Consider the following 24,615-nt stretch of genomic DNA (forward strand, 5'->3'; position numbering starts at 1 on the left):
ATACAACCTTACTGTGAAATGCTTACTTACAAGCCCTTAACCAACAATGCAGTTAAGAAAAATATTTACTAATAAACTAAAGTAAAAAATAAAAGCAACAATAAAATAACAATAATGAGGCTATCTACAGGGGGTACTGGTACTGAGTAAATGTGCGGGGGTGCAGTTTAGTTGAGGTAATATGTACATGGAGGTAGGGGTAAAGTTACTATGCATAGATAATAGATAATAGGTTCAATCAAATCAAATCAAATTTATTTGTCACATACACATGGTTAGCAGATGTTAATGCGAGTGTAGCGAAATGCTTGTGCTTCTAGTTCCGACAATGCAGTAATAACGAACAAGTAATCTAACTAACAATTCCAAAAAAAACTACTGTCTTATACACAATGTAAGGGGATAAAGAATATGTACATAAGGATATATGAATGAGTGATGGTACAGAGCAGCATAGGCAAGATACAGTAGATGATATCGAGTACAGTATATACATATGAGATGAGTATGTAAACCAAGTGGCATAGTTAAAGTGGCTAGTGATACATGTATTACATAAGGTTGCAGTCGATGATATAGAGTACAGTATCTACGTATGCATATGAGATGAATAATGTAGGGTAAGTAACATTATATAAGGTAGCATTGTTTAAAGTGGCTAGTGATATATTTACATCATTTCCCATCAATTCCCATGATTAAAGTGGCTGGAGTAGAGTCAGTGGCATTGACAGTGTGTTGGCAGTAGCCACTCAATGTTAGTGGTGGCTGTTTAACAGTCTGATGGCCTTGAGATAGAAGCTGTTTTTCAGTCTCTCGGTCCCAGCTTTGATGCACCTGTACTGACCTCGCCTTCTGGATGACAGCGGGGTGAACAGGCAGTGGCTCGGGTGGTTGATGTCCTTGATGATCTTTATGGCCTTCCTGTAGCATCGGGTGGTGTAGGTGTCCTGGAGGGCAGGTAGTTTGCCCCCGGTGATGCGTTGTGCAGACCTCACTACCCTCTGGAGAGCCTTACGGTTGAGGGCGGTGCAGTTGCCATACCAGGCGGTGATACAGCCCGCCAGGATGCTCTCGATTGTGCATCTGTAGAAGTTTGTGAGTGCTTTTGGTGACAAGCCGAATTTCTTCAGCCTCCTGAGGTTGAAGAGGCGCTGCTGCGCCTTCCTCACGATGCTGTCTGTGTGAGTGGACCAATTCAGTTTGTCTGTGATGTGTATGCCGAGGAACTTAAAACTTGCTACCCTCTCCACTACTGTTCCATCGATGTGGATGGGGGGGTGTTCCCTCTGCTGTTTCCTGAAGTCCACAATCATCTCCTTAGTTTTGTTGACGTTGAGTGTGAGGTTATTTTCCTGACACCACACTCCGAGGGCCCTCACCTCCTCCCTGTAGGCCGTCTCGTCGTTGTTGATAATCAAGCCTACCACTGTTGTGTCGTCCGCAAACTTGATGATTGAGTTGGAGGCGTGCGTGGCCACGCAGTCGTGGGTGAACAGGGAGTACAGGAGAGGGCTCAGAACGCACCCTTGTGGGGCCCCAGTGTTGAGGATCAGCGGGGAGGAGATGTTGTTGCCTACCCTCACCACCTGGGGGCGGCCCGTCAGGAAGTCCAGTACCCAGTTGCACAGGGCGGGGTCGAGACCCAGGGTCTCGAGCTTGATGACGAGCTTGGAGGGTACTTAAAGTATAGCGTGTTGAATGCCGAGCTGTAGTCGATGAACAGCATTCTCACATAGGTATTCCTCTTGTCCAGATGGGTTAGGGCAGTGTGCAGTGTGGTTGAGATTGCATCGTCTGTGGACCTATTTGGGCGGTAAGCAAATTGGAGTGGGTCAAGGGTGTCAGGTAGGGTGGAGGTGATATGGTCCTTGACTAGTCTCTCAAAGCACTTCATGATGACGGATGTGAGTGCTACGGGGCGGTAGTCGTTTAGCTCAGTTACCTTAGCTTTCTTGGGAACAGGAACAATGGTGGCCCTCTTGAAGCATGTGGGAACAGCAGACTGGTATAGGGATTGGTTGAATATGTCCGTAAACACACCGGCCAGCTGGTCTGCGCATGCTCTGAGGGCGCGGCTGGGGATGCCGTCTGGGCCTGCAGCCTTGCGAGGGTTAACACGTTTAAATGTCTTACTCACTTCGGCTGCAGTGAAGGAGAGACCGCATGTTTTCGTTGCAGGCCGTGTCAGTGGCACTGTATTGTCCTCAAAGCGGGCAAAAAAGTTGTTTAGTCTGCCTGGGAGCAAGACATCCTGGTCCGTGACTGGGCTGGGTTTCTTCCTGTAGTCCATGATTGACTGTAGACCCTGCCACATGCCTCTTGTGTCTGAGCCGTTGAATTGAGATTCTACTTTGTCTCTGTACTGGCGCTTAGCTTGTTTGATAGCCTTGCGGAGGGAATAGCTGCACTGTTTGTATTCAGTCATGTTACCAGACACCTTGCCCTGATTAAAAGCAGTGGTTCGCGCCTTCAGTTCCACACGAATGCTGCCATCAATCCACGGTTTCTGTTTGGGGAATATTTTAATCGTTGCTATGGGAACGACATCTTCAACGCACGTTCTAATGAACTCGCACACCGAATCAGCGTATTCGTCAATGTTGTTGGCTGACGCAATACGAAACATCTCCCAGTCCACGTGATGGAAGCAGTCTTGGAGTGTGGAGTCAGCTTGGTCGGACCAGCGTTGGACAGACCTCAGCGTGGGAGCTTCTTGTTTTAGTTTCTGTCTGTAGGCAGGGATCAACAAAATGGAGTCGTGGTCAGCTTTTCCGAAAGGGGGGCGGGGCAGGGCCTTATATGCGTCGCGGAAGTTAGAGTAACAATGATCCAGGGTCTTTCCACCCCTGGTTGCGCAATCGATATGCTGATAAAATTTAGGGAGTCTTGTTTTCAGATTAGCCTTGTTAAAATCCCCAGCTACAATGAATGCAGCCTCCGGATAAATCGTTTCCAGTTTGCAGAGTTAAATAAAGTTCGTTCAGAGCCATCGATGTGTCTGCTTGGGGGGGGATATATACGGCTGTGATTATAATCGAAGAGAATTCTCTTGGTAGATAATGCGGTCTACATTTGATTGTGAGGAATTCTAAATCAGGTGAACAGAAGGATTTGAGTTCCTGTATGTTTCTTTCATCACACCATGTCACGTTGGCCATAAGGCATACGCCCCCGCCCCTCTTCTTACCAGAAAGATCTTCGTTTCTGTCCGCGCGATGCGTGGAGAAACCCGCTGGCTGCACCGCTTCGGATTGCGTCTCTCCAGTGAGCCACGTTTCCGTGAAGCAGAGAACGTTACAGTCTCTGATGTCCCTCTGGAATGCTACCCTTGCTCGGATTTCATCAACCTTGTTGTCAAGAGACTGGACATTGGCAAGAAGAATGCTAGGGAGTGGTGCACGATGTGCCCGTCTCCGGAGTCTGACCAGAAGACCGCTTCGTTTCCCTCTTTTTCTGAGTCGTTTTTTTGGGTCGCTGCATGGGAACCATCCCGTGGCACTGGTTGTAAGGCAGAACACAGGATCCGCATCGCGAAAAACATATTCTTGGTCGTACTGGTGGTGAGTTGACGCTGATCTTATATTCAGTAGTTCTTCTCGGCTGTATGTGATGAAACCTAAGATGACCTAGGGTACTAGTGTAAGAAATAACACGTAAAAAAACAAAAAACTGCATAGTTTCCTAGGAACGCGAAGCGAGGCGGCCATCTCTGTCGGCGCCGGAAGTAACTTCCTCCTTAGTTGAGGTAATTGAGGTAATATGTACATGGAGGTAGGGGTAAAGTTACTATGCATAGATAATAGATAATAGGTTAGTTGAGGTAATTGAGGTAATATGTACATGGAGGTAGGGGTAAAGTTACTATGCATAGATAATAGATAATAGGTTAGTTGAGGTAATTGAGGTAATATGTACATGTAGGTAGGGGTAAAGTTACTATGCATAGATAATAGGTTAGTTGAGGTAATTGAGGTAATATGTATATGGAGGTAGGGGTAAAGTTACTATGCATAGATAATAGATAATAGGTTAGTTGAGGTAATTGAGGTAATATGTACATGGAGGTAGGGGTAAAGTTACTATGCATAGATAATAGGTTAGTTGAGGTAATTGAGGTAATATGTACATGTAGGTAGGGGTAAAGTTACTATGCATAGATACAGTGCCTTGCGAAAGTATTCGGCCCCCTTGAACTTTGCGACCTTTTGCCACATTTCAGGCTTCAAACATAAAGATATAAAACTGTATTTTTTTAGTTGAGGTAATTGAGGTAATATGTACATGGAGGTAGGGGTAAAGTTACTATGCATAGATAATAGATAATAGGTTAGTTGAGGTAATTGAGGTAATATGTACATGGAGGTAGGGGTAAAGTTACTATGCATAGATAATAGATAATAGGTTAGTTGAGGTAATTGAGGTAATATGTACATGGAGGTAGGGGTAAAGTTACTATGCATAGATAATAGATAATAGATAATAGGTTAGTTGAGGTAATTGAGGTAATATGTACATGGAGGTAGGGGTAAAGTTACTATGCATAGATAATAGATAATAGGTTAGTTGAGGTAATATGTACATGGAGGTAGGGGTAAAGTTACTATGCATAGATAATAGATAATAGGTTAGTTGAGGTAATTGAGGTAATATGTACATGGAGGTAGGGGTAAAGTTACTATGCATAGATAATAGATAATAGGTTAGTTGAGGTAATATGTACATGGAGGTAGGGGTAAAGTTACTATGCATAGATAATAGATAATAGGTTAGTTGAGGTAATTGAGGTAATATGTACATGGAGGTAGGGGTAAAGTTACTATGCATAGATAATAGATAATAGGTTAGTTGAGGTAATATGTACATGGAGGTAGGGGTAAAGTTACTATGCATAGATAATAGATAATAGGTTAGTTGAGGTAATTGAGGTAATATGTACATGGAGGTAGGGGTAAAGTTACTATGCATAGATAATAGATAATAAACAGCGAGTAGCAGCAATATAAAGAAAAAATGGGGGTCAATGCAAATAGTCCAGGTAGCCATTTGGTTAGCTGTTAAGAAGCCTTTTGGACCTAGACTTGGCGCTCCAGTACTACTTTCCGTGCGGTAGCAGAGAGAACAGTCTATGACTGAGGTGGCTAGAATCTTTGGCAATTTCTAGGGACTTCCTCTGACACGGTGATGCAACCAGTTGGTTGGTGCAGCTGTAGAACTTTTGAGGATCTGAGGACCCATGCCAAATATTTTCAGTCTCCTGAGGTGAAATAGGATGCCATTTGGGACGGGCTCCTCGACTTCCTCTCAATGGAGTTATAGCTGTGTTTTTCCTAGTTATAGGCAATAACTGGTCAGCGTCTCAAATGTCAGCCTATTTACCATGTAGTGCACTACTTTTGACCAGGGCCCATAGTCAAAAGTAGTCAAAAGTAGTGCACTACATGGTAAATAGTGTACCACTTGGGATGCAGCCGTGGCCCTACACATGGGTCATTAATAATATTGGGGATGCTTCTTGGCAAGGGCTAGGGCTGGAGCTGGAACTGGGGCTGCTGCACAGACCATCAAAGAACATCATTAAAAAGCATGAATGGATGAAAGAGAATGAATGGCCCTAAACTGTTATTTCACACAAAGCCCTCCTACTGTAACTTCTGCCAAGGAAACAGACACACAGACATCACATTAGCCCAGGGGTTCAACAACGTGTTGGCCCGCGACCACATTCTGATATCCATATGTAATCAACAGCCAATGTTAACTTTCTTCATTGGAGCTATGACAGTCTATTACACATCAGTCTGGCAGTACTACTGACAGTATTTACATCTGAAGGAAGTACGGTTTGAAGTGACTGAAATGCATCAGAAAGGTATTGGGAAGTTCAGAAGATTATCAGCCAATGATTTTGTATATTCTGTGTAGAAAAGAACATCATCATAGATGCTGGTCTTTACCACTGTCTGATTTAGTGCCTGGTCTTGTCCACTCTGTTCTAATCAGCCCTGTGCAGCTTGTGGTCATTGTAAAGGGAAACAGAGGACCCATACAGTCACTTCAGAAAGTATTCACACCCCTTGACTTTTTCCACATTTTGTTGTGTTCCAGCCTACATTTAAAATGGATTACATGTTTATTTTGTGTCACTGGTCTACACAGAAATACCCCATAATGCCAAAGCGTAATTATGTTTTCAGGGATTTCACCATGAGGCCAATGGTGATTTTAAAACAGTTACAGAGTTGAATGGCTGTGATAGGAGATAACGGAGGCTGGATCAACAACATTGTCGTTACTCCACAATACGAACATAAATGACAGAGTGAAAAGAAAGAAGCCTGTACAGAATAAAACACATTCCAAAACATGCACTCTCTTTGAAATGAACTTTTGTCCAGAATACAAAGTGTTATCTTTTGGGCCAATTCAACACAACACATCACTGAGTACAACTCTTCATATTTTCAAACATGGTGGTGGCTGCATCGTGTTATGGGTATGCTTGTCATCGGCAAGGACTATGGTTTTTTGGGGGGATACAAATAAACGGAATGTAGCGAATCACATGCAAAATCCTAGAGAAAAACTTGAGTTCAGTCATGCTTTCCACCAGACACTGGAAAACAAATTCACCTTTCAGCAGGACAATTACCTAAAACACAAGGCTAAATCTACACTGGAGTTGCTTACCAAGCTGATATTGAATGTTCCTGAGTGGCCTAGTTACAGTGTTGACTTAAATCGAGTTGAAAATATATGGCAAGACTTGAAAATGTCTGTTTAGCAATGATCAACAACCAACTTGACAGAGCTTGAAGATTTTTTGAAAGAAGTTTGGAAGAAAGGCTCTTCTATTTAGGGATGCACGATATATCGGTGAACATATCGAAATCGGCCGATATTAGCTAAAAATGCCCACATCGGTATCGGCCGATGTCTAGTTTAACGCCGATGTGCAAAACAGATGTCAAAGCTGACGCGCATACCTATATAACGAAGGTACGTAATGACGTCATGTAAAATCTGGCCCTACACGTGCAACACAGCATTCCTAAGTTAGTACACAATGTCTGCTGTGTGGAACAAGCAGTCAACAAGTCAAGCAGTCATTTGAAAGAGTAAGAACATTTCAGCGAGACAAATCAAAGTCGAAATCCATTAAAGCCAAGATAATGGAATTCATTGCCCTTGACAATCAACCGTTCTCTGCCGTGCATGATGTTGGCTTTCGCCGACTGGTTGAGCACCGGTACACATTACCAAGTGCGTTATTTTTCAGATGTTGCCCTACCGGAGTTACATAGTAATAGCGTCACTGCTATTAGCTTCACAACATACATACTATGGAACGCCGCTTGGGTCTTTGCGTGTTTAACCTGTTGAGTGTAGGGGGCAGTATTTTGATGTTTGGATGAAAAACGTACTCAAATGAAACTGCCTATTTCTCAGGCCCAGAATATGCATATAATTGTCAGATTAGGATTAAAAAAATATCGGTATGGGCCAAAAATGTCATATCGGTGCATCACTACTTGGGTTCCGTGACTATTAAATACAGAGTTGGAGGCTATCTGTTCTCTGGTTGCCTAGGTTACCCCCTCAGATGGGTGACAGGGTAGAAAAGTTGAATAACACCCATACAGACTAGAACAGAACCCACGTCATCAACTACTGATGAAGGAGAGCCTGACAAAGCAAGAGAAAGAGAGGCAGAGAGATACATAGAAGTGAGAGGTGAGAAATAGAGAAGAGGGATGGTGATGACAATGATTTAAAAGCCACTCCTTTCATTTCAACTCTTCTCCTCTGAGTGCAGAGAGAGACAGTCTGTCAGAGGCTAGATCATCTGGCAACAGCTCATGTGTAGGGCACAGAACATTCTCTCCCAAACACGGAGAGAGTAAGTGAATGAGTGACTGTCTGTGTGTGTTTGAGAGAGAGAAAGCGAGAAGGGAGTCATATAGTGCTGAGTGATTCGTGGTTTTTTAGGTCGGTTTTCGGTTTTGATTAGTTGGGTTGAATGCTGTAACAGAATAAACCAATTAAGTCCCATGATGGTAGTTACTGCCCATTGCTGCTTATCACGTATAAACCATCAGTTATTCACTGTAATGATGTAATGGTGAGTCGGGAGGTGAAACGGTTTAATAAAACAACAAACCGACACTAACATAAAGCAGAATGCCAAAACACAGGAACAATACCAACTGGTGAGTGAACATGGGAGAGTGACATATAAAGGGCAGGAAATGATGAAGGTAATGGAGTCCAGGTGTGAATCATAATGTGAATCATAATGATTCACAGGTGCGCGTAATAATGAGTGCCAGGTGTACATAATGATGAATCCCAGGACCGGTGGTTAGGACTCTGGCGACGTCGTACGCCGGAGGGGAGAAGCTGGCACAGACGTGACATTCACATTACTAAAATATTTCAGTTGTTGTGTATATTGCATTGGTTTTATTTGATGACTTTATTATTTCATTACAAGTCCTCATCTCTACAACTGCTGCCTATGCTGTCTGACAAAAATCGCTATTTTAGTAGTTCTTTAAAGTAAATAAGGTATACTTTATGACTGCTGAATACCAACTATCAATCACTTAGCTCATGTATTTTCAGGTAGAGATACCTTGCAAAGCAACAGATGCTCTCTTTATCACTTCACGATCGTGCATTTTCCCGTCTCTTCCGTAGCGGGCATAAAACAAACACAGACCGGACAAGTAGATGCGCAATGGATTATTGTCATTGTAGTTAATTACCACATTTTATGCGCTAAACTATGTGGAATATTGGCCTGTTGGAAACTACGACTCCCTTCTACATCACACAGTTCAGGCTGGATCTGATTTACTTCTAGAGAAACGGTTCAATGTGCACATTGAGCTCACAGAAGAAGAAAAAAATAACTAAATGGAATAAAAATAACTGAACCGAGGTCAGTCAAATAGTTGTTTAATAAACAAAAAATAACCAAAATATCTAGAATCACAGCACATACAAAGAGAGGAGAGAAAAGAGGGAAAACAAGTTCTAGACTCCAGACTCATTCACCTCACAGCAGAACACCTCAGAGCTAGATTTAAACCTAAAAACACTGACCCAAAAGTGAATGTGTTTCAGGAAGAGCATCTTAACCAACAGGAACATCCAAAACACATTCATCATCATCATCATCACATCCCTACATGAATAGAGAATCAAGTATTGAGTATAGTGTCACCCCCGATATACACACACACACACACACACACACACACAACGTCACTTTTTTATTTTTATTTATTTTACCTTTATTTAACCAGGTAGGCAAGTTGAGAACAAGTTCTCATTTACAATTGCGACCTGGCCAAGATAAAGCAAAGCAGTTCGACAGATAAAACGACACAGAGTTACACATGGAGTAAAAACAAACATACAGTCAATAATGCAGTATAAACAAGTCTATATACAATGTGAGCAAATGAGGTGAGAAGGGAGGTAAAGGCAAAAAAGGCCATGATGGCAAAGTAAATACAATATAGCAAGTAAAATACTGGAATGGTAGTTTTGCAATGGAAGAATGTGCAAAGTAGAAATAAAAAAATAATGGGGTGCAAAGGAGCAAAATAAATAAATAAATTAAAATTAAATACAGTTGGGAAAGAGGTAGTTGTTTGGGCTAAATTATAGGTGGGCTATGTACAGGTGCAGTAATCTGTGAGCTGCTCTGACAGTTGGTGCTTAAAGCTAGTGAGGGAGATAAGTGTTTCCAGTTTCAGAGATTTTTGTAGTTCGTTCCAGTCATTGGCAGCAGAGAACTGGAAGGAGAGGCGGCCAAAGAAAGAATTGGTTTTGGGGGTGACTAGAGAGATATACCTGCTGGAGCGTGTGCTACAGGTGGGAGATGCTATGGTGACCAGCGAGCTGAGATAAGGGGGGACTTTACCTAGCAGGGTCTTGTAGATGACATGGAGCCAGTGGGTTTGGCGACGAGTATGAAGCGAGGGCCAGCCAACGAGAGCGTACAGGTCGCAATGGTGGGTAGTATATGGGGCTTTGGTGATAAAACGGATTGCACTGTGATAGACTGCATCCAATTTGTTGAGTAGGGTATTGGAGGCTATTTTGTAAATGACATCGCCAAAGTCGAGGATTGGTAGGATGGTCAGTTTTACAAGGGTATGTTTGGCAGCATGAGTGAAGGATGCTTTGTTGCGAAATAGGAAGCCAATTCTAGATTTAACTTTGGATTGGAGATGTTTGATATGGGTCTGGAAGGAGAGTTTACAGTCTAACCAGACACCTAAGTATTTGTAGTTGTCCACGTATTCTAAGTCAGAGCCGTCCAGAGTAGTGATGTTGGACAGGCGGGTAGGTGCAGGTAGCGATCGGTTGAAGAGCATGCATTTAGTTTTACTTGTATTTAAGAGCAATTGGAGGCCACGGAAGGAGAGTTGTATGGCATTGAAGCTTGCCTGGAGGGTTGTTAACACAGTGTCCAAAGAAGGGCCGGAAGTATACAGAATGGTGTCGTCTGCGTAAAGGTGGATCAGGGACTCACCAGCAGCAAGAGCGACCTCATTGATGTATACAGAGAAGAGAGTCAGTCCAAGAATTGAACCCTGTGGCACCCCCATAGAGACTGCCAGAGGTCCGGACAGCAGACCCTGCGATTTGACACACTGAACTCTATCAGAGAAGTAGTTGGTGAACCAGGCGAGGCAATCATTTGAGAAACCAAGGCTGTCGAGTCTGCCGATGAGGATATGGTGATTGACAGAGTCGAAAGCCTTGGCCAGATCAATGAATACGGCTGCACAGTAATGTTTCTTATCGATGGCGGTTAAGATATCGTTTAGGACCTTGAGCGTGGCTGAGGTGCACCCATGACCAGCTCTGAAACCAGATTGCATAGCAGAGAAGGTATGGTGAGATTCGAAATGGTCGGTAATCTGTTTGTTGACTTGGCTTTCGAAGACCTTAGAAAGGCACGGTAGGATAGATATAGGTCTGTAGCAGTTTGGGTCAAGAGTGTCCCCCCCTTTGAAGAGGGGGATGACCGCAGCTGCTTTCCAATCTTTGGGAATCTCAGACGACACGAAAGAGAGGTTGAACAGGCTAGTAATAGGGGTGGCAACAATTTCGGCAGATAATTTTAGAAAGAAAGGGTCCAGATTGTCTAGCCCGGCTGATTTGTAGGGGTCCAGATTTTGCAGCTCTTTCAGAACATCAGCTGAATGGATTTGGGAGAAGGAGAAATGGGGAAGGCTTGGGCGAGTTGCTGTTGGGGGTGCAGTGCTGTTGTCCGGGGTAGGAGTAGCCAGGTGGAAAGCATGGCCAGCCGTAGAAAAATGCTTATTGAAATTCTCAATTATGGTGGATTTATCAGTGGTGACAGTGTTTCCTATCTTCAGTGCAGTGGGCAGCTGGGAGGAGGTGTTCTTATTCTCCATGGACTTTACAGTGTCCCAGAACTTTTTTGAGTTAGTGTTGCAGGAAGCAAATTTCTGCTTGAAAAAGCTAGCCTTAGCTTTTCTAACTGCCTGTGTATAATGATTTCTAGCTTCCCTGAACAGCTGCATATCACGGGGGCTGTTCGATGCTAATGCAGAACGCCATAGGATGTTTTTGTGTTGGTTAAGGGCAGTCAGGTCTGGGGAGAACCAAGGGCTATATCTGTTCCTGGTTCTAAATTTCTTGAGTGGGGCATGTTTAAAAAAAATATCCAGGCATCCTCTACTGACGGGATGAGATCAATATCCTTCCAGGATACCCCGGCCAGGTCGATTAGAAAGGCCTGCTCGCAGAAGTGTTTCAGGGAGCGTTTTACAGTGATGAGTGGAGGTCGTTTGACCGCTGACCCATTACGGATGCAGGCAATGAGGCAGTGATCGCTGAGATCTTGGTTGAAGACAGCAGAGGTGTATTTAGAGGGGAAGTTGGTTAGGATGATATCTATGAGGGTGCCCGTGTTTAAGGTTTTGGGGAGGTACCTGGTAGGTTCATTGATTATTTGTGTGAGATTGAGGGCATCAAGTTTAGATTGTAGGATGGCTGGGGTGTTAAGCATGTTCCAGTTTAGGTCGCCTAGCAGCACGAACTCTGAAGATAGATGGGGGGCAATCAGTTCACATATGGTGTCCAGAGCACAGCTGGGGGCAGAGGGTGGTCTATAGCAGGCGGCAACGGTGAGAGACTTGTTTTTAGAGAGGTGGATTTTTAAAAGTAGAAGTTCAAATTGTTTGGGTACAGACCTGGATAGTAGGACAGAACTCTGCAGGCTATCTTTGCAGTAGATTGCAACACCGCCCCCTTTGGCAGTTCTATCTTGTCTGAAAATGTTGTAGTTTGGAATTAAAATGTCTGAGTTTTTGGTGGTCTTCCTAAGCCAGGATTCAGACACAGCTAGAACATCCGGGTTGGCAGAGTGTGCTAAAGCAGTGAATAGAACAAACTTAGGGAGGAGGCTTCTAATGTTAACATGCATGAAACCAAGGCTATTACGGTTACAGAAGTCGTCAAAAGAGAGCGCCTGGGGAATAGGAGTGGAGCTAGGCACTGCAGGGCCTGGATTCACCTCTACATCGCCAGAGGAACATAGGAGGAGTAGAATAAGGGTACGGCTAAAAGCTATGAGAATTGGTCGTCTAGAACGTCTGGAACATAGAGTAAAAGGAGGTTTCTGGGGGCGATAAAATAGCATCAAGGTATAATGTACAGACAAATGTATGGTAGGATGTGAATACAGTGGAGGTAAACCTAGGTATTGAGTGATGAAGAGAGAGATATTGTCTCTAGAAACATCGTTGAAACCAGGAGATGTCATTGCATGTGTGGGTGGTGGAACTAATAGGTTGGATAAGGTATAGTGAGCAGGACTAGAGGCTCTACAGTGAAATAAGCCAATAAACACTAACCAGAACAGAAATGGACAAGACATATTGACATTAAGGATATGCATGCTTAGTCGAGTGATCAAAAGGGTCCGGTGAGTGGAGAGGTTGGTTGGTGATTTAGACAGCTAGCCAGGGCATCGGTAGCAAGCTAGCATAGGATGGAGGTCTGTTGTTAGCCACCCCTTACGTTCCGTCAGTAGATTAGTGGGGTTCCGTGTGGTAGAGGGGATTAATCCAAATCACACAACAACAACAAAAATAAAAACAATAGATATAGTTATAGAGGCCCAAGAAGAAAACATAATAATAATAATTAAAAAATTTAAAAAAATTGTCCGATTGTCTATTCAGATAGCAGCCGGTAAGACAGCTAACGGTTAGCAGGCCGCAGATGGGCGTTCAGGTAACGTCGCGACGGAGGAGCCAGCCGAATAACTCCTTCGGGTAGATAACGTCGGCAGTCCAGTTGTGAAGGCCCGGTGGGGCTCCGCGAAGGCAGTAAAACGGGTCCGGATAGGTGACTGCAGCCCAGGTGTGATTGATGGAACTCAGGAGTGATTGACGGAGCTTGCTAGCTCCGGAATAATTGATGTTTGCTCCGGAATCGACGAAGGCCGATAGTCACACGGATAGCAGCTAGCTAGCTGTGAGATCCGGGTATGAATGTCCAGAGAGCAGTCGAAATCCAGGGACATGGAGAGAAAAATTGGTCCGGTATGTTCCGTTCCGAGCCGCGCTGCGCCGTACAGAACTGGCGATAGATTTTCGAGCTAAAGGATAGCTGATGACCACAAACCGTGGTTAGCTGAATATTAACGATTTGCCAGTAAAGGAGCTAACTAGCTTCTGAACTAGCTTCTGGATTAGCTTCTGGCTAGTTTCAGGCTAGCTTCTTGGAGTTTCTGGCTAGCTTCTTGGAGGATTACAGATCTGAGGTAAATAATACTTTTTTATAAATATACATTGGTGAGGCGGGTTGCAGGAGAGTGTTTTGAAGATGAGTTGATGGAAAATAAAAATAAAATGTATGTGAAAAAGTTGTAAATATATATATATACAGGACACGACAAGACGAGGACAAAAGACGTCTGAACTGCTATGCCACCTTGGAGATGAGTCTTCATATATAGTAGTTACAGCCAGACAGGTTGTGTCTTTAGTGTAAGTTATTTTTATTGTTTTCTGATGAAATTCAGCAGTCTAACCAATAATGCACTGAAATATTGGAAAGGCTGCTTCATTTCCCTCACACACAACAATCAGACTTCACAACATGGTTGGAGACATTTGTTCAATCAGAAGCGTTATTCACGGTCCCAGTGGCTCTACTGTCTATGTATAAACAGTGTGACTGATCATGGTCTGCTGTCTCCAAGCTGCAGCAGGGAGTCCCTCTCCAGGTTTCAGTCTGCAGTAGGCAATACAGTCAGTCTATCCTCCTCCCTCCTCCTCTCCAGGTTTCAGTATGCAGTAGACAACACAGTCAGACTATCCTCCTCCCTCCTCCTCTCCAGGTTTCAGACTGCAGTAGGCAACACAGTCAGTCTATCCTCCTCTCTCCTCCACACTGAGAATAGAGACCCCATGGGGAGCCTGCCAGGGGAAGTCAACCCTCAGACACTGCACTGCACAATATACTGTCAAAACAAAGAGACTAGGGGGGCTGGCTAGCTAAGTAATATGAGACTAGGAGGGCTAGCTAGCTAAGTAATATGAGACTAGGAGGGATAGCTAGCTAAGTAATATGAGACTAGGAGGGATAGCTAGCTAAATTATATGAGACTAGGAGGGCTAGCTAGCTAAGTAATATGAGACTAGGAGGGATAGCTAGCTAAGTAATATGAGACTAGGAGGGATAGCTAGCTAAATTATATGAGACTAGGAGGGCTGGCTAGCTAAGTAATATGAGACTAGGAGGGCTGGCTAGCTATGTAATATGAGACTATGAGGTCTGGCTAGCTAAGTAATATGAGACTAGGAGGGCTAGCTAGCTAAATTATATGAGACTAGGAGGGCTAGCTAGCTAAATTATATGAGACTAGGAGGGCTAGCTAGCTAAATTATATGAGACTAGGAGGGATAGCTAGCTAAATTATGAGACTAGGAGTGCTAGCTAGCTAAATTATATGAGACTAGGAGGGATAGCTAGTTAAATTATATGAGACTAGGAGGGATAGCTAGCTAAATTATATGAGACTAGGAGGGATAGCTAGCTAAATTATATGAGACTAGGAGGGATAGCTAGCTAAATTATGAGACTAGGAGGGATAGCTAGCTAAATTATATGAGACTAGGAGTGCTAGCTATCTAAATTATATGAGACTAGGAGGGATAGCTAGCTAAATTATATGAGACTAGGAGGGCTGGCTAGCTAAATTATATGAGACTAGGAGGGCTAGCTAGCTAAATTATATGAGACTAGGAGGGATAGCTAGCTAAATTATATGAGACTAGGAGTGCTAGCTAGCTAAATTATATGAGACTAGGAGGGCTAGCTAGCTACATTATATGAGACTAGGAGGGATAGCTAGCTAAATTATATGAGACTAGGAGGGCTAGCTAGCTACATTATATGAGACCAGGAGGGCTAGCTAGCTAAGTAATATGATACAACACTGTTGAAGTAGGGTTGATTATTAGGCCTGCGGTGTTTGAAATGAAGTGAGATTCAGCAACATGACATATTGAGGATTCATATTGTGTGCTACATGTTCTTAAAGGATGTGGACAGCATTGTGGACTACCTAATGTAACAAAGACAAATATCCTTCAGAATCATATACCATCTCATAAAGAAGCATCTGAGCCAGGTCATGACAGATAATGTCGTATAGGCAAAACTCAGGTTATCTGTAAGATCATGTAAACTTGATAGAAAATGGACAGGCATTCAATATAATTTGGCAGCATCTCCAATATACATGTCATGGTAAAGCCTAAGTGATCCGATTAACATTTTAACTTTACACTCTCTCTCTCTGCAGCATTTTGTCTCCCTCTAGATTCAGCCCTACCAGACTAGCAACACTCTGTTTCACACTATGCTCCATGGTCTCCTTGACAACAGAAACCTGCTGGGGCTAGCACTGCAGCTAGGACAGGGGCACCATCCCCCACACACGTGCACATACACAGGTACGCACAGAGACACACACACGTGCATATACGCAGATACGCACACGTGTACCGTGCACACACACAGAGGCACATGCACAAACACACACCTCTGAACTGTAAATTATCACGCATAAAAACCCAGCATAAAGAACTGTGGGTAGGCCAACCATAATAATCTGGAAAATGAATGAAAAAACTGGATTACAATCCTTGTGACACATGCTGTGTGCTGCACGCTCCCTGGCCTGGGTAATCCTCTATAATATCACAACACAGAAGGATGGAGGATGCACAGGATTAGTTACAGCTACAGCCGTTGTAGAGTAAAAACCTATGGTGATTTCTGGACCGGAACGAGGCCTTCTTTTAAAGCCATTGTGTAATTGAACTCGGAGTTCCAGCGACCACTCTATTCCAACACAGTGACTATAAACTAACTAACTAACTAACACTAAGGACTGGCTTCTCGGACACAGATTAAGCCTGACCATGCTTTTTAGTCCAGGACTAGGTTTAAAGGAGCGTTTCCCAAACTCAGTCCTAGGGATCCCAAGGGCTCCAAGTTTTGTTTTTTGCCCTTACACTACACAGCTGATTCAAATGATCAAAGCTAGATGATTAGTTGATTATTTAAATCAGCTGTGTAGTGTTCGGGTAAAAACCAAAGCATGCATTGAAGAAATGTTTACTTACTGTGCTTGAGTCATGTTGTTCCATGTATTCAATGTGTTTACTTACTGTGCTTGAGTCATGTTGTTCCATGTATTCAATGTGTTTACTTACTGTGCTTGAGTCATGTTGTTCCATGTATTCAATGTGTTTACTTACTGTGCTTGAGTCATGTTGTTCCATGTATTCAATGTGTTTACTTACTGTGCTTGAGTCATGTTGTTCCATGTATTCAATGTGTTTACTTACTGTGCTTGAGTCATGTTGTTCCATGTATTCAATGTGTTTACTTACTGTGCTTGAGTCATGTTGTTCCATGTATTCAATGTGTTTACTTACTGTGCTTGAGTCATGTTGTTCCATGTATTCAATGTGTTTACTTACTGTGCTTGAGTCATGTTGTTCCATGTATTCAATGTGTTTACTTACTGTGCTTGAGTCATGTTGTTCCATGTATTCAATGTGTTTACTTACTGTGCTTGAGTCATGTTGTTCCATGTATTCAATGTGTTTATTGTAAGCTGCTGCGGAAGACTCGTCTCAGATAAATGACTAGAAGGGAAATATAAAGGCTACTGAGCATTTTAGAAGTCTGAGGGGTTTAGACCCTACTGAGGAACTGAACACTGCATCGCCTTAACAATGCAACTGGGTCAGAGGAATCATCAGATAGTGGTGTGTGAACCAACACACAGTAAAGTATCATCAGATGACTCACATAAACTCACACTGGGATAATCACCCCTTACGGACGCGAACGTACACACACACACGCTGCATTGACGGGATTAGACTGCAAAACCAACCCTAGGCTCACTTCTCAGTCCTCACCAACCTCCTCCCCTTTCTGTATCTGATCCGGTCACACAATCACTCCTTCTGTTGTAGAACTGGAGTCACCATGGGCTATTGGGTTAAGGATTCAGTTTACCAGACAACTCTGTGGTCTATTCATTTCTCTGAGAGCCCATTGTTTTCAAACACATCAGATGACACCTCAGGCCTCTCTGTGGACAGTTCCGTAATGGGCTAAAACTTAGTATACCAACAGTTGAAAAACAGTCATAAAGAAATCACCTGATTGAGATTCAGGGTATTCTAACCAAATCCAATACCACTTAGACCTACACATCTACTACAAAGAAAGTCATGGGAATAAAGTCAATCCAACTGGACACAAAAGTAGTGAACGGAGACAGTGCAACACCACAACCAAAGTTCCCTCTAGGAAAAATAAAGATAGTCTATTCTATAGAAAAAAACGCTCCCTTAAAGGCAAATGTAAAAAAATACAAATAAAAAAAGTTAGAGGGAGATAAGTATTTACTAATTGGTTTATTTTCCTCTGTCTTTATTACTACAAAACATACTACATTTTCACATATGTTGATGTTGGGAGTGGTGCTGGAGATGAAGAATATGAAGTAGAATTGTTGTTACATTTCCCTTTAACATAGCCTATAATTCAGCCATTGCTGAATCCTCAACATGGCGTGTGTGAAATAAATAACTAACTATCCTGACTTATCAAAGAGTTGACAGGACCCTCTACTTTCAAGGGCTGATGGCTCCAGAGGTTGAATATACACACCATCTGGGCTGATCTATAAAGGCGTCTCGCTACGGAGGTGGCAGCCAGAGATAATACATTCAGAGAGAGAGATTCCCTCCTGTATTTCCTCTTCTATCCCCTCTTTTCTCTAACCTCTGAGAAATTCACACCATTCTGTAGTTCTATTCCGTAATCTGTCAGTCCAGGCACCAGACAGTAACAGGTCGTTCTCAGCCTGTGTGTCTGTGGATGGGGCACAGACTGTCCCTGTCTCTGTGCCCCTAATGCTCCCAGGCACTCAGCTAATGTACCCCACCATTGTGTGGAGAGTTGAAAGCTCAATTAGACAAATGTAGTATTATCATGAAACTGAGAGCTAGGATACCCCTAGGCTATTTATTTACAAATATACTGAGGATAAGAAAACATGGGCATAACAGTCTCCTTTCTCATCTATTCTGATGTAAAAGACTATCGACTAATGAAAATAAATCCACCTCAGTGAAATGAAACAACAATAATAGCTTCTACTCAGCTCAATTCCAATGCCTTCCAGTTCATTTGTGTATGACATGTCAATACGTTGATAGCAAATCCTTGCTTTTCTGCAGAGTGCAATTCAACAGAAATTATTCACACATAAGCAAACCATTACTGACATACATTCATAATGACACTATACACGAAAAAAACTAAATAGATAGTCACAAACAACAAATATTATTGTTGGTAAAAATGTATTTTCAAAGAACAAAGATGCAGTACAAATTTCAAGGGAGCTTTAGGTCGAAAATAAGGGGAGATTTAGGGAAATTCACAAACCTTCTCCAGCTTTTCAAAGTGCTCCCGCAGGAATTTCATAGGACGCTCAGGCTTGGCGATGCACAGGTTGACAATGCACTCTTTGAGGATCTGCTGGATGTTGTGCTTCTGCACGAACACTTCACAGCCCTTCAGACTCTCGTCTTCTTCCAGATTAGGGGAGGAGGAGGTGGCCATGTTATTTATCTGGTTTATCTGCAGAGAGGGGGAGAGGAGGGGTGGTTGAGGAGAGAGGAGATGAAGGGAGAAGAGAAGGAGAGAAGAGGAAGGGAGAAGAGAGGGGAGGTGGTGAGAGGAGAGGTGGAAAGAGGAGAGGAGGGAAGAGCAGGGGAGGTTGAGGAGAGAGCAGACACAGGAAGAAGAGGAGAGAAGAGGAATGGGTGGGGAGGGGGAGATGAGAGGTGGAAAGAGGAGGAGGAGGGGTGAGGGGAAAAGAGGAGAAGATGAGAAGAGTTGAGTAGAGGAGAGGAGGAGTGGAGGGGAGGGAAGAAGAGGAAATGATGAAGAGGAGAAGAGAAGGGGAGAGAGATATAAAGAGAGATAAAAAGAGAGTGAGAGAAAGAAGAGTAGGGGAGGGGAGGAGAGGAGAGGTTGTCAGAATGAGGAGAAATATCAGCCCCTGGTTGTTTTTATGTCTCTCGGTCAGTATTTCTTTAAATGTGATAGGGGCTGGATCTCCAAACTACAACAGACAGAGGCCTATTAATTAATAAGGGTTGTTGATGACCACAGACACTTAGCCTACTAGATTATCAAAGCAATACCTTGACATGATCAAATCATACTTCAGTACCTGTTGCAGGTGTAATGCATAGTTACAGTCACACTATCTAGAGGAGCATATTGTTTATTGTCACCTCAATCTATTTCCACCTTTACATAGCCTAGCCCACATCAGCAACACTGTCAAATAAAGGATGCATTCTCAAATCATGTGGTTTTTAAACTATGTAATATCTTCTGACAACAAGGTAGTCTGTAATGGAATAATATGTAAAGACAGTCAGATTAGGGACAGAGATAGCTATACAAAGCCCCCGCAAATTCACTTCCGCTATTTAAATTACAAGGAAACATCACGGTTGATGTGTTACTGTAGCTAGCCTCTGAAACTAGCTACTACATAGCTGGCTAGCATGCTTAAAACTAAAACTAAGTAGGCTAAGGTTAGCTAGCTATCATAAACCCATAACCTCCATATTTCCATGGAAGATGACTGTAAGGCAGCTAGCTTATCATTGGCCTCAATGTCTAACATTTAAAATTGGCAAGCTAGCTATTATATCATTTTCTGTGAAAATCAAATGTTTCCTAAGTAGCATTACTAGAGCACCTGTTTAAGTGTTTCCGGGCACGAGTCTATCTTTCATGTCTCTCACATAAGATGACAACCAAATCACAATCATGGCTAAACAAAAAGCAATATTCAAGCCTAGTTGCATATGCTGATAAATACGTCAACACGTTGAGGTTTTGCCAGATAAGATATTCGTTGTGCCATTCAGTTTCTTACCGTTATTTTTCGGGGATGCTCAGAGGTTCTTGGCTACGGATGTTGTTTGCAAGGTAGGCTACTCTGTAGCTAGAGAAGATGCTCTGCCGCTGCTCGGTTGCTTCTTTCGCTGGGGCTCGCTCTGCGTCTGTCTCAATGACGTCAATCTGTCACTTTTTATTCAGCCGCAAAGCAACTGAATAAAGAGGCCAGCAACAAGCTTACAATCCTTTCACTCATTTCAAATGTTTAAATAATGATGTGCTGTGGCGTTCCTTATGTGGATGTCCACATCATCGTGTCATGTTCAATACACCAGTTTCATAAGAAGAGGGCAGGTGTTTGTTTGTTTTTCTCAGCAGTATCAGACAGAGAAAAGGTTATCTGACAGACGACACTGACAGACCTGACCTGCTCCTGACCTGCTCATGCAGAGAAAGCACCAAATTACAATTTTCTGCGCATTTGTTAAAAGGCTTAGTTATGAGGCTGTGATACAAAGTCCATCATTGGGCTCTGCCAAGTTGTGTTACTGACAGACTTAATAAAATATCATAATCCTAACCTAAAGAAGAATGTGATATGAAAGCACAATATTTCAACTCTGTTATACTACAGTTATTATATTGTTATATTGTTATAGTATAAGTGATACTATTTATATTATAAGATATATCTATTTCATCATGCTATTCAACATACACATCAATGACTCTCTGTAATAAAAATACATTATGTCAAATCTTTATTCCATATATGTAGATTAATTTCCACTGCATTGCATGAAACTGCGTAGTTGTCAATAAAGTTTTCAATGTTTGAATTAGAGTTGTCGTAAAGCAAGTATGTTTGTCTCAACGCTGATCGTTGCCATATCAACAGTGAAAATGGCAACAACTATGGCGGCCGGAGAAGAACGTGCTGCTTCTGAAGTTTTGAGAGCGCTTGCTCGACATCTAAACTGTCTCAACGAAGACAGCAAAACCACAAGAAAACGAGCGCTTGAAGCAATCAAAAGAGAAACTATTGATAAAGAGCTTTCGAGCGGCGTGTTGCAGGAGGTGTTCACGTGTCTGCTGAAGTCGCTCCTGAAATGCCTGTCAGATCCTATGGAAAGATGCAGAGAGACTGCCATTCACATGCTTGGAGATTTTATTCTGTGTGTTCCTCAACCGGAGGATTCGTTGCCTTATCTCATGCCCGCTTTGACGCAGCGGCTCGGCGGGAAAGAGATCCTGGAGCCCGCGGAGGAACTTAGGCTGTCCATGGTGGAGGTTCTGACTCTCACAGTGGAGGTGTGTGGCAGGCACCTAGCTCCCTACCTCGACGATATGATGAAGATATTGCAGAGAACTATTGTCGACCCTTTCCCAGACGTCAAAAGGGAGAGTTGCAAATGCACTGTTCATTTTGCAAAAAGTGTACCAGGTAAGATGGTTGAGAATATAATGTGTGTATTCTTGTTAGCCCACACATTAGGCTAACTAGTTAGTTAGCTAGTTATCTTATAGGGTTGCCATGGTTGCACATTGTATGGACACCTGACCAAGCTGTGTCAGAGTGGTTGTTTTTTGTGGCTATAAGTTTTTTTTGTACACACTCCAAAGCTCTCCCAGGTTGTCATTTAATATAAATATGAATTATTAATTAAGGTAATTGAAATAAAGACAATGGGACAAAAACAATCATTTGTTTCTCTGTGATTTGCATGCCCTACAGAGCTAGCTATGTATGGTATCTCTGAATACATGTATAACCATTGAATGTATTGATAAGATTCAGGAAATCGTACCCTAATTTATAATGTGGCATGAAGTGACAGTCACCTTGCATTCATCTTGTTTGAAATGCTTCTCTCTCTATCCCCAGAACATTTCCACATGCAGGCAGAGAGCCTGGTCAAGCCCCTGATGCAGACCATCTCCCATCAGCATTCCCGTGTGCGTGTGTCCACCATCGAGGCCACTGGAGCGGTCATCCAGTACGGCACGGGGAAGAACGTGGACGATGTGCTCTCTCACCTGGCACAGAGGCTGTTTGACGACTCACCACAGGTTGGCTCTGTCAAATCTGCCAGATAATTCTCAAATACTCCTAGTGACATTTAGTGTTAATGATTAGACTAATTCTGTTATTACTGAGTTAATCTAGATTCTTATTTTCCTTGTTATATAAATGTGGGATAAATGTTTGTCTTACCAAAATAAACAAACTGATCAATTTAATCAATCCAACATATTAATAAAGGCTGCTTTTCTTTTACACCAACAGTTACTGCAGTGGTTCCCAAACTGATATATATATTTAGCTTCTACACCTGCATTGCTTGCTGTTTGGGGTTTTAGGCTGGGTTTCTGTACAGCACTTTGAGTTATCAGCTGATGTACGAAGGGCTATATAAATAAATTTGATTTGATATATACAGTGGGGCAAAAAAGTATTTAGTCAGCCACCAATTGTGCAAGTTCTCCCACTTAAAAAGATGAGAGAGGCCTGCCATTTTCATCATAGGTACACTTCAACTATGACAGACAAAATGAGAAGAAAAAAATCCAGAAAATCACTTTGTAGGATTTTTTATGAATTTAATTAGCAAATTATGGTGGAAAATAAGTATTTGGTCACCTACAAACAAGCAAGATTTCTGGCTCTCACAGACCTGTACCTTCTTCTTCAAGAGGATCCTCTGTCCTCCACTCGTTTCCTGTATTAATGGCACCTGTTTGAACTTGTTATCAGTTTAAAAGACACCTGTCCACAACACTCCAAACTCCACTATGGCCAAGACCAAAGAGCTGTCAAAGGACACCAGAAACAAAATTGTAGACCTGCACCAGGCTGGGAAGACTGAATTTGCAATAAGTAAGCAGCTTGGTTTGAAGAAATCAACTGTGGGAGCAATTATTAGGAAATGGAAGACATACAAGACCACTGATAATCTCCCTCGATCTGGGGCTCCACGCAAGATCTCACCCCGTGGAGTCAAAATGATCACAAGAACGGTGAGCAAAAATCCCAGAACCACACGGGGGGACCTAGTGAATGACCTGCAGAGAGCTGGGACCAAAGTAACAAAGCCTACCATCAATAACACACTACGCCGCCAGGGACTCAAATCCTGCAGTGCCAGACGTGTCCCCTGCTTAAGCCAGTACATGTCCAGGCCCATCTGAAGTTTGCTAGAGAGCATTTGGATGATCCAGAAGAAGATTGGGAGAATGTCATATGGTCAGATGAAACCAAAATATAACTTTTTGGTAAAAACTCAACTCGTCGTGTTTGGAGGACAAAGAATGCTGAGTTGCTTCCAAAGAACACCATACCTACTGTGAAGCATGGGGGTGGAAACATCATGCTTTGGGGCTGTTTTTCTGCAAAGGGATCAGGACGACTGATCCGTGTAAAGGAAAGAATGAATGGGGCAATGTATCGTGAGATTTTGAGTGAAAACCTCCTTCCATCAGCAAGGGCATTGAAGATGAAACGTGGCTGGGTCTTTCAGCATGACAATGATCCCAAACACACCGCCCGGGCAACAAAGGAGTGGCTTCGTAAGAAGCATTTCAAGGTCCTGGAGTGGCCTAGCCAGTCTCCAGATCTCAACCCCATAGAAAATCTTTGGAGTAGACAACACAGTCAGACTATCCTCCTCCCTCCTCCTCTCCAGGTTTCAGACTGCAGTAGGCAACACAGTCAGTCTATCCTCCTCCCTCCTTCTCTCCAGGTTTCAGACTGCAGGTGCCATTAATACAGGAAACGAGTGGAGGACAGAGGATCCTCTTGAAGAAGAAGGTACAGGTCTGTGAGAGCCAGAAATCTTGCTTGTTTGTAGGTGACCAAATACTTATTTTCCACCATAATTTGCAAATAAATTCATAAAAAATCCTACAATGGGATTTTCAGGATTTATTTCTTCTCATTTTGTCTGTCATAGTTGAAGTGTACCTATAATGAAAATTACAGGCCTCTCTCATCTTTTTAAGTGGGAGAACTTGCACAATTGGTGGCTGACTAAATACTTTTTTGCCCCACTGTATATAAATATATATATATATATATATATATATGTATTTGGATTT

The 24,615-nt window shown here is 42.8% G+C and overlaps 2 protein-coding genes across 2 annotated transcripts in view; one reads left to right on the forward strand and one right to left on the reverse strand.

Annotated features, from left to right (window-relative positions):
• prkar1b (protein kinase, cAMP-dependent, regulatory, type I, beta) overlaps nt 1-20,909 on the reverse strand; it is a 194,405-nt gene extending 173,496 nt beyond the window's left edge. The window contains exons 1-2 of the mRNA XM_031814385.1: nt 20,558-20,909; nt 19,045-19,239 (exon numbers count right to left, since the gene is read on the reverse strand). Coding sequence (XP_031670245.1) covers nt 19,045-19,221 — 177 coding nt within the window. The 5' untranslated portion in view covers nt 19,222-19,239; nt 20,558-20,909. The remainder of the gene's footprint in view (nt 1-19,044; nt 19,240-20,557) is intronic.
• Nucleotides 20,910-21,395: 486 nt separating this feature from the next.
• The window catches only part of dnaaf5 (dynein axonemal assembly factor 5), a 66,367-nt gene continuing 63,147 nt past the window's right edge, over nt 21,396-24,615 (forward strand). The window contains exons 1-2 of the mRNA XM_031814170.1: nt 21,396-21,964; nt 22,406-22,590. Of these exons, the coding sequence (XP_031670030.1) occupies nt 21,424-21,964; nt 22,406-22,590 (726 nt within the window). The 5' untranslated portion in view covers nt 21,396-21,423. The remainder of the gene's footprint in view (nt 21,965-22,405; nt 22,591-24,615) is intronic.

This window comes from Oncorhynchus kisutch, unplaced genomic scaffold (assembly GCF_002021735.2).
Source record: "Oncorhynchus kisutch isolate 150728-3 unplaced genomic scaffold, Okis_V2 Okis06b-Okis10b_hom, whole genome shotgun sequence".
NCBI lineage: Eukaryota > Metazoa > Chordata > Actinopteri > Salmoniformes > Salmonidae > Oncorhynchus > Oncorhynchus kisutch.